At 52.4% G+C, this 11,036-nt stretch overlaps 1 protein-coding gene across 1 annotated transcript; it reads right to left on the bottom strand.

The window, feature by feature from the left end:
- Positions 1 to 8,104: 8,104 nt before the first annotated feature.
- Positions 8,105 to 9,938, bottom strand: UCRPA7_789 (putative duf1752-domain-containing protein; the record flags this gene model as incomplete). The annotated part of the gene is made up of 2 exons (XM_007913382.1): positions 8,105 to 9,780; positions 9,839 to 9,938. 2 exons carry the CDS (start codon positions 9,936 to 9,938, stop codon positions 8,105 to 8,107), a joined length of 1,776 nt encoding a protein of 591 aa, XP_007911573.1.
- Positions 9,939 to 11,036: the final 1,098 nt, after the last annotated feature.

Below are 11,036 nucleotides of genomic sequence, written 5' to 3'. Positions count from 1 at the left end.
TACGTAGGATCCCTTTTGGCCGGGTGCCAAGTCTGAAAAGCAAAACATAAACACGGTCGGTAAAATATCGCCTCCTTGAGGCAAAGTTGGTGTCTCGGCGGTGATTACCCCAGATTGTCAGATCTTGAGTGGCACAGGAACAGCCACGATCTCACTCATGCGCATGGTCGAATGAGTAACGTGAGCGATTGATTCTTCACTTCAGATGGCTGCTTAGTAGCAGTGACACACTTGGCCCCCTCCCACCAGCCATGTGGCCTTCATCAATGAGGAGAAGAAGCGACCATAGCCGAGCTTAGGGTTCGAGGAGTGCGGAGAGCCGTAAGCCACGCTCGTGGCCGTCCAAACTATCTCCAATATTGAATTCCTCATCCCTCGCCTCCTCACACATGGCATGTCCCATGATGCGAAGGTCGTGTAGGGTTCAAACTCGCCTAGGCTGCTTTCGATGCCGCCCGCCCACCTACCCGGGAACAGCACTCCAAAAGAAGTAATATTCTGCCTCGCAAACAGGATTCCTGTTCTCCGCTATTTGTCGTAAAAGAAAATGCAGGTACATTGTTGCCATCCGGTAAATTCCATTATGGAGAAGCCATGCCACAGCCTCGATGTTGCGCAGAAATGCTTGGAGTCTTGCCTCCCGTCCACTATGTGGATAATCATGCGCGGCGACTAACTCCATAGCAGCCGCGGCTGTCCCACAAAGCGTCCGAAGCCGAAGTTTTCAGCGAGAGGCTGTACAACACAGCAGAGTTACAGTGGAGAGTCGAATACGGGCTGCAGCCTCGCCTCCTTTGCGTGGCCAGAGCTTTGGCCATTGTGCTTGCGCGGTCCTGCGGAGCACTTGACTCGTGATACAGACCCCTTTGAAATGGAGGCCTTCTTCTGCCAGTGGGTCGTGGGTGGAACGCCAGAACGCTTCCAGAAGGGTTTGGCAGCCGAGAACAGACATCAGTGCCGGGCCTAGGTCTCGGGCGGCACTAGCGCGCACGCCCACCTTGCTTCCGGAGCGGTCGCTCTGCGGAGGCATACAACTTGGAGGGTGCTGGCCCTCCGACACTTGCCGATGAAGGACCGACGCAAATCCACCGTCAATTCAATGCAATGAATGCAATTGAGAGGTTAGTTGAGGCCTGCTCCTTCATGGTTAAGCCTGTATGCTAGCGGATTAATCACTGAAGAAATGAGGAGACCAAGTGACGGTTACAGCGTCCATGTGCTCTACCGGGGAGAGATGCCGCCCTAGATTAGAACCTGTCAAAACTGTCAGACCAAGAGCAATCAAATCATTCACGTCCCGGATCGATCGCTTACTCAGATGAGTAACGAACCTCAACAGTTGAAGATTCGGGACAGGGACCGGGGAGAAAGCCGGTGCAGATTGGGGGGTCGTCTAGCACTTAAGGACTTATAGGTGGTTGTCAGCACCATATATCACATCACGCATGTGAGCACCTTCCGGTATGTCACTGGTCCTAGACGCGCCAATGGTCATTGGTTCCGCTACGACTTGACACGAACAGCGATCAACCACACCCACACCCCTTCCCAACAGATCTTGGGACAGTCGCCGGGCGCTGCAGATGAGTCGCAGTTACTTCCAGGGATCCTTCGCGTCAATAAGTGCATGTACCTCCAACATTGAGTCCTGGACACGGCCCTGCAGGCAAGCGTGCTTTTAACCTTACCTCATCACCTCGCAGAAGAAGCAGGAACCTGCGTGAAAGAACTGTAATGCTATGGTAAGGGGTGGAAAGCAACGGGGATGATTCAGACACTGCAGAATCCGATCGTACATGGCGGAACTCGAGCGGAGCTGCGGCGGTAATGAATTGTTTGTCTTTGAATAGGCAAATGCTTTTGCTAATGTATGCTATACATTTGTGATTGGCCAGATACACATTGGCCTCAATTGGGCATATGACATCCCTCAATAACTCACGGAAATTCCAAAATGACTACAAATTCCGCAAATGCAAAACATAGCAAGTTTCTGCCAACAGCGATTCATCGATCCAAGCCTCAAGTCACTTAGTGTCGTGTTGAGCTTGTTACCATTTGCTGTGGTCTATGTCATCTCATAGTCCAGAGAGTTTGTGCCATTCTTCTCATTGAGTTCCTCGTTGGACGAACTAGTAGTATTTTGTCTCAAACAGTCAAAGCTTAGACTCTATGGATGCTTTCAATTGCTCTTCGTGATCGTCGCTGCGTTGATGCAAGGTCCGATGAGTTGAGTATATTTTGCTGAGTGGCAATAAATAAATGAGCATCCTTGTCAGTGCCACATATACCATGTATGAGAGAGCTGTATGTGTCGTAGTTTTGATTGCTTTGCCAAAGACTTGTTAGAATTTTATAGATAATTATTGAGAGATAACTATAACCCTCCTTATCATAATGTAAGGTGTTATGTTTTTAGTATGCTATGTTTAGTAGTAAGTCACACCAACCTTCAGGTTAAACCGCCTCCCCCTGAAAAAAAAAAAAAAAAAAATTGGCCACTCTGCTATAGCATAAGCATAACAGGGACAAATATTCAGAAGTATCATATTGTTCCCATAATGTTAAGCGGCAAGTATGACCATGTGTAGGCAGCTAAATGGCGTGCTAGGTCCTCGTAATGAGAAGATAAGTGTGTTTTGGTTTTTGGAGAGATAGTTGTGCTTTCGGACTAATGTCAAAACCATTATCTTCAGATATTCGTGAATAGCTTGCATCGAAAGTAGTGGCGAGATCTCCATGTAAATCTTTTCATTATCCAATGTTTCTTAGGTGACCGATATCTTTATTGACCTGCATTTTTAAATTACAACGCATACCAGAGGGTTTGATCAAGGGTTTTCTCAAGTCATATAGTCATCCAGTCAGAATAATGAGATGAGCCCAGATGTCTATCCTGACGTTCAACTAATTCAAGCCTTGTATCCTTGGTATAATCGCCGGCACTCCTATGATGGCTACGTAGGGAGTTGTCTGCAGAGAGTTTGGTCATGGTAGCTCAGCAGGATACAACATCGCCATCTGATATCTCTCCACTACAGCAGAACTCGCTGCTCCTGTCCAAACGCTGGCCAGGCACTCGCGTTCCATGTGGGGATCAGATTTTGATGAAAAAGAGCCGATGGTAATTGCCAAGTTGCGGTGAGGAGCCTATCTGGCTTCCTCCCATGTGCACACATAAGGTAGCCACCTGGCAACAGATAAGGCTTATCACCTACAGTAACTCAACGCGGGGCTGCCTGGGCACTGAAAGCTTGAGATCCAACCGATTGCTTAAAACCAGGGATTCAACGGCGCTGAATCTGCATGCAACACGGTACTGTACTTACATGAGAGCCAAGTTTCCTCTTTATCTTCTGTTTCTTTGTTCATTTGCCGTGGTAAGCTGGCACGGAGAGCGGGACGCAAGCCACAACTTGGCCGTTCCTCAATTATATTTATCGACAATTAAAAAAAGATAATAATGATTATTTCATTTTCATGGGATAAACGCTCTGCCATCGCTGAATAAGTCGCGTATTCCCTGGCCTTTCCCCGGGATTGACCACCCACACACAGTGACACCAACCGACCACGACGCAACCTCATCACACGTACATCACACCTAGCACATAACAACACACACCTTGCCTGTCTCGCGTATCCATGTCAGAATGTAGTAGACAACCAAGATCGCGCGCGAATCTACGATCAAAGTGGCCATCCACCCACCACAAAGCGCGTCGTCAGTCTGACAAGCCCGTAAGGCGGGCGCGCACACACATGCACACACACCCTTCCCCCACCAGCCCGCCGCCATCTCCGCGTTCGCCCATCAGCCCAACTAGCTGCCGGCAGAGGCGCGCAGGCGCTCCCTCTTTGAGCAGAGGGAAAAAGCAAGAGCTATCATGAGGACAGAAATAACAAACAGGCCAGCCCGTCCGCCCGCCCGGAGAATAATAAGCAACGAAAGGCCCCGTGGCGCGGTGTCCAACAAACGAACAGGCAGCCCATCGCAAGCCATCCGCGCCTGTGGCAATCGTCTATCTACCACGCAGTATCGTGCATATGATATGTGCTAGTACATGTCCAGTACGTACTCGCAAATGTTGGGCGCCCAATCGTTGTATTGGAGGAGGGGTGAAAGGCCACCGTCACAAGCTCTCCCCACACAAAGGAGATGAGCACACCTACAAAGCCGCCTCAAACGCCTTCGAGCCTATCTCAAGCCCTATCGTTTATCCCTATCGCTGCTGCCGGCCGGCCGGCCGTGGGGGAATGGCCAGCAGTGTTGGTTGGCTCCCTACCTATCTATGTAGGTAGCCTGCCTACCTACCAAGTTCCCCGGCGGATGTCGTCAACCCGCGAAGGCGGTGGGTGACTGAGGTGATTAGAGGCGAGCAACTAGATAGTCACCGCCCTTTCTGATATTCATGCGTTGAATGCACGCAGGGTCGAGTGAACTTAACCGCAATTCGCAAGAGGAAGCGAGAGCAAGGAAGCGATTCAAATGAGTTGCTATTCTTTACTTGAGTTTTGCCTGCTTGTATGTACCGAAGACCTTCACCGACAGTCGTTTGCTGCCGCAAAGCGGAAAACCTGATTCTGGCTAAGCCATCATCCAGCAGCCCAATGTTCCCCTCTACCTCTATCTGAAGGGACGGACACGCGGGGGAGATTGGTGAACCTAAGATGTCGTCAGTGTTGCCCATCTCGTATACCGTTGCTTTTCTGCCTTCACTACTTGACAAAGGGCCAGCCACAACTTGCAAGCATCCTGCTTTTCGGGCAAGCTCTCCGTGACGATTGGTGTTTGATCGTGCTTGTGATGGCTGGCTGGCTGGCTGGTAACAGAGACAACGGAGTGGTCTCGGCATTTCCAGCTACACGTTCCACCTCTCACGACCTATGATCCTTTGTTGCGGTAACTTGTACGTACCGGCTTCAATACAGTAGACCGCTAGACATTGAAGCCAATCAAGCCATAAGTGAATTAACATAGACAATGCAAGCACTTACTGTAGGGCTGCCGGACAAATTCGGTCCGCCATGCTATCTTGAGGACACAATTCCGGGGATTCGCTGTATGTACGTACACTTAATTGCTGGCTATAACAGTTGCTGGCAGGAGTGAAGGGCCTCGGGACAAGTCCGGCGGAGATGCCGGGGAGCTGGACCGAAAGGCTCTTTGCGACTTGTCAACCCCACCCCCTACAACTACAACAGAAGATCCTAAGGCCCAGAAGGTCTTCTGGCTGCTGCTCACATGCGCCATCCAAATCTCAGGGTCCGCTGAAAGCGGGCGCTTCTTACCAAGCTTACCTCAGCAGTAACAAAATATGGAAACTTGTCTCTCTCACGGTCGCCCTGTGCTATGGTAAGTGCAAGTCGAGGTTCACTAACTTACTTGCCTAGCTGGGAACTATTTAGCACGACCCTCAGTGAGGATCTGGAACTCGTCCCTGTCTAGACCCGGCTGGAGCAAAGCGTCGTTCGCTACTATCCCTAGCACAGATGCTGCGAATGCACTCTGCGCAACACCTGACCTGCTTCATGCTTCGTGCTTCATGCCCTTATGCCGCGCAGTTTTTCTCGCTCGTTCGCCTGCTGGTAGCGGGATCGTGACTCCCACTCAATCAGGCCCCGCGCCAGAGCTCATTAGGCTCAGTCGAAGACCTGCAGAAGTGTCGTGCTTTTGACTTCGGGCCATGTGAGCAAGAGCCCCTCGAGTCCACTCGTGAGGACAGAAGAGGGGCAAGGCTGTGGTGTGTCACTCGTGTGTGTCGTGATTTTTTTTTCTTTGGCTTCCTCCTCCTCAGTCCGAGTGAACTTCTGCCTTGTAACCGCATAACCGTATCCGCCCATGCTGGCATGATAGACCCTTAGGCACTAGTCCTGCTGGACGTAGTCACGGGGCCAGAGCCCGACCGCAATGGAGGGCCGGCCTACGTGGTCATTGTGCGTCCTGCTCGAGGCTTGCTTGCTCTGCTCTGCTCTGCTTTGCTTCGCTGTCAGAAGTGGTCCCGCCTTGTGGTGAGAGGGACAAGACGGTTAGACGGTGGACGGAAAGTAGGAGGGATGGATGGCCGGTGCGACACACCGTCGCTTGCCCGGTCTCACCAAACCACGACGACCCCTGTGTGACGTTGACGGTCAACAAGGGAAAACCGTCGAGGTCAAGGAGGGCCGTATGACAGCCCGGGCCGTCGTGCAGCGAGGTGGGCTCGGTGAGGCTCACGCCGTGCTAGCAATAATGGGATGGATGGATGGCCGAGGACAGTCGATGGTTACAATACCCCCATACATACATACCACAGCGGATTGATGATTTAAAAATGCCAGCGACTCATTTGGCGGTACGGTATACGAGTTCTACGAAGAGGCCCATCGTGCCTGTTGGCAATCTCCTCGAGCCACGGGACTGTGGTTTGTGAGGTAGCATATGACACGCTCTCCCGTCGCCCATCAATATGTCTGGAGAAGCCAAGGTCCTCCATATTAGCCATCACCTACGGTACGTATGCTATACTCTCCGTAGGGAAATCTCTGAAGCGCATGTGCCCAGGAACGGAACATCCAGGTGCTCTGGGCCGCATATTAAACAGGCTCGGTACGGTACAGCACTGAGCAGCTGCTCCGGGACGCGAGCTTTTTAGCATCTGACACGCATTTGGGAGGGCGGACACTCACTACCGGCGGTAAAGAATGCATCTTTCCATAAAGCCCATCAGTCAGTCAGTCAGTCAGTCAGTCAGTACCTACCTAGGTACCCGGGTATGTACGTGCGCACTCCCACACACATAGCGGTCGCTACTACATGACGACCAGCAGCACAGTAGATGAACCGTGAGGGCATAGTAATCGCACCAAGAGGAGTCATTCTATCTACCGGTATGTTGCTTCTCCTTCGCTCTAGGACCACATGCTCCATGAGCCCAATCTAGCTGCATTGGCTCTAGAAGAAACAGAGGAGCGCGAATTCCCACTCTTCAGATTGCCAGTCCACATGGGAAGGCGGTGCCACGGCTGTATTATGGAGAGAGCTAAGCAAACTCTTCCCGCCGTCAAAGTGGGCATCTATCTGCCTACGCACGCGCTCGAGCAAGAAGACCCTACTTCTCCAGCCATCTGTCCACTCAAATCAGGGCTCTTTATAAGCCGGAATCACTGGAAACAAAGTCCTTACTCACAGTTCACGTAGCAGGAGTCATTTGTGTAGTTTTGATTATTTTTATTAAAACTCTTTTGAGGGTCGCTTTTCTATTTTTTTTTTAAGGTACCTCATTCATTCGTAGGGTTTTGGTCCGCTTTTCCGGGTCCCAATGTGACCAACAACAACTAACTGCCAACACACACATTTGCGCGCGCTCTTTAAGCTGGGATGAGGGATGGGGTGTGGTGGCTCAGAGCTTGTCATCAAACCCTGGACCAACCCCTCCGAGCTTTTCCCGCTTTTTTTTCACAAGCAAAACGAACGCACTGATGAGCGCCGTCGGATATCTCCTTTTGGCTCCTCACCCCTCTCTTCTTCTCTAGCTTCGCCGAGTTTGACCGGAGGGAGAGGCGTACGGTCGCCCGTTACCCGCCTCCCTCTGTTGATGTGCATTGTGTAGATACACAAAATCTGTTCCATCTTTGCCTTGTGATGAAACCCCGTGCCGGACCCAGTAGAGAGTAGTAATAAATAGAGAAAAAAAAAAAAAAACAGCAAAGAACATATGTTGCAGACCATGGTATCATTCGAAGAGAGAGCAACGCCGGCCCGTATGGTATGATTGATGATGACAAGCGATAAACGCACGGTGGAACATGAAAATGATCATCATCGGCCGTCCCGATGATGGAAAGGCCGAAAGATGCAATGCATTGTTTGTGTGTGTGCAAGCCGGACCGATGCGTATTGAAAACAAGAAACAACGCCTGCCAGCCATGCATCAGGCCGTCTGTAGACGGCCGCCTCGCAATGCTTTGAAGATGTGAATAAATAGTACAGGGCAAGCTTTTTGGTGCTGCCGAACTCATGCCAATTGGCTCCCGTTTTTGGGGGTATCATTTTTTGATGCGCGTATGCAGATGTCGTAATATGGGATTATGGTGTAAGTTGTAGGTGATTAGATTTGATTGATTACCAGCCTTTGGAGTGATAGCCACTGAAGGCCTCCTTGGCGAAGTACTGGTCCCAGCTGCTTGCGTTGACGTCGTTGTCAGCTCTGTTCATGTAGGGCACCTCGGGATACTGCTTGAGGTTGGCGACATCGTGGGAGGTGTGGCGACGCTTGAGGACAGCATTTGCTGTCGACGATTTCTGCGAGCGCTCCCAGACGAGATGACGGCGAAGCGATTCGGTTAGCTCAGTGGAGAGCATGTTGCGGCGAGTGGTGCGCGGGGACAGCGCGGCCTGGTGTCCAATGTTGTTGGTGGTTGTCATGATGGGCTGTGCAGCAGATCGCGGGACCTCGTTGATAGGTCGCAGCGGTGCCTGGCGCATGCCTCTCTTCATCATGAGAGGAGCCTCATCAGAGTCATTGGGCGAAGCTACCAGTGTAGGGCGGTGCAGCGAGGATCTGGGGCCGTGGAGAGCGGAAGTGGACTGCGATGCTGTGTTACCGAGCTTCTTGGAGCGATCACCCTGCTCTAGCATGAGGGTGATCAGAGATCGGCGGGAAGTCAAGTTGGGCTTCGAGTCGACGCGCTGGAAGAACGTCTTCTCGTCAATGCTGGACTTGCCGCTATCCTCAATGGAATCTTCCCAGTCAGAAGAGTCGTCATCATCGTCGATCGCGCTCTCATCAACATAGTCGTCAGAGTTGTCCTCGTCAATGACAGCTGACGGAATGGTTCGAGTGATGACCTGGTTAGCAAACGAGGTTTGCTTCTTCTGAGCGTTTAGCAGAGAGCTGCGATGAGACGAAGCCAGAGCGCTCCTGAGAGAGCTGTCCTCCTCTGATGAGCCACCAACCTGGAACATCTTCCTCTTCGGTTGAGGCTGAGGAACAGGTAATCGGCGTTGCACCTCCAGGCTGTGGGCGTGGTCGCTGTATGATTCCTCTCCAGATCCAGAAGAGCCGCCAAGAGCAAACTTGGCTCCGGTCTTCTTGGGCTGGACAAACTTCGCAGCAGGTGAAGAGCTCGGCTCGGGGATGACATCCGATGCCGCTGGCTTGGAGATGGTTGTAAAGGCCTGAGCAGGAGGTAGCTGAGAGGGTGAAAACCCACGGACGATGGTGGTACGGCTCTGTGAAGTGGGCAGCTCTGGGGAGTCTGGCTGCTGAGAAGACTCTGAGGGCGTGTCGGAGGTCTTGCAGGGTGATTCGGTGGTAGTAGAACCAGACCGTTCCAGTGTAGGTGGGGTTTCCAGCACCTTCTCAGTCTCGGGAGTCGGATAGGACGGGGTGATGTCTGGGAGAGGAGCTGTGAAAGGCTCCTTTTGCTCGACAATTGACACTACCATCTTCTCCAGGTCGTCGGAGGTGATGTGGCGTTCTCGACCTCGGCTTCGACTACTAGCGCAGGAATCTTGCCTCCGTATCCTCGGTCGCAGAATGTCGACAGGGGCGGCATCTGAAGAGAACTCGACGGCCTCCTCCTCCTCAACGGAGTCGAGGCTGCCAGATAGTTGAGGCATGTCCTCTGCGGAGGACCGGCGCGGCTGCTGAATATCCCTGGGGAGACTGGTGGCTGCAGGAGCGGTGGCAGGGCCATTACCGCCTTCGCAGCAGAACGTTTCCCTCGTCCACAATCTCCAGCTGAGGTTTTCTAGTCTGCGGCCCTGGTGAACAGAGTCGGCGCATCTTGCAAATACTGTGGCACTGGTGTCAGTCTGGGACGCAAAGGATAAAGTATGTGGCGACGGGCTCACCTGTCCACATGCTGAACAAGTTCTGCGGATTTGAAGTGTCGACCTTGTGGATCACATTAGCGTCCACCTGGAGGACAGGTGTTTCTAATGTTGAAGGCATTATGTCGAAGTCGGACTGCTCGAAGGATCGAGCAGGCGAGGAGGGTTGTTCAGAACGAATTTTGACGGAGTTATTCGCGAGACGATCGCGAATGTCGACACCTTCGCAAAGTGAATTCGTAATAGTTGTTGTTGAATAATTATGATCGTCGCCGAGAGCAGATTGCTGCCAATGGGCCTCGCTGGTCTGCGTTGGTTCGAATTCGTGTCTCTTGTTCGCAACAGTGAGTGAAGACGATATTCGCGCGGTGCAGTGAGGCGGGTCCTCTAGACGGATGCGGAATATAGAGATGGCGCTGGGTGATGCGATTGATCTCGATCTCGAGTTCTGCTCTCTGCTGTGGAGAGAAGCACTTGCAGATTGTCAAGGTAGACTATTTGACTATCTGACTGTCTGACCGGTGAAGGTGAAGAGTCGTGGAGTTGTTGTGTGTTGTTTTGTGGAGGGAAAGGGAAGGAGAGTAGATGGTGCGGTGGGGAGTGCGGATGTAGATGTAATTATTGCCGTTTGGTTGGGCCGATGTATCTCAGGTTGGAGTAGGGAGAGCGAGGTACATGGGAAAAAGGCCCGCCGGGGGGGGGGAGAACAGACGGACGGGCCCTGCGTGGGTGGTGGGATGGGGAGAGTCGCGGTGAGGTAAAAGCAACTAACAGACACCCCAGCGCAGCGCAGCTATGGGCCAAAACCCTGGCTGGGCTGGGCTGGGTGATGGGTACACGGTACACGGTACAAGGCGTCATGGGGGGTACGTACCGATGGAAGTACCCCGGTACTCAAGTACTCAGGTACCCAAGTACCCCCGTACCTCTCCCCTCCCTCCCTCCTCCCTCTCTCCCTCCTTCCGTCCACCTCACTCATTCAGGGATCCATCTCCCTCTGGAACCCCCGAGAGCAGCCCAGGTACTTACTACACCGAAGCCCAGAGCAGAGGCGGGACCCCCTGTCCAGCAGTGTGTAATGGAGGGTGGTGGCGGAGAGAGTCTGGTCAAGTGTGATTCCCAGGGGCCGACCTATGTCGTGGAAGGCGGTACCGCTCTACCGAATTACCGCCGTCGCCCATGTGAAGAGAGCAAGCAACCACCGTCCAGACTGGTCTTG

The sequence above is a fragment of the Phaeoacremonium minimum genome, assembly GCF_000392275.1.
Source record: "Phaeoacremonium minimum UCRPA7 unplaced genomic scaffold PA7_03_scaffold_40, whole genome shotgun sequence".
Lineage (NCBI taxonomy): Eukaryota > Fungi > Ascomycota > Sordariomycetes > Togniniales > Togniniaceae > Phaeoacremonium > Phaeoacremonium minimum.
Note: the sequence above shows the minus strand (reverse complement) of the source record. Positions and strands in the feature narration are given on the sequence as shown.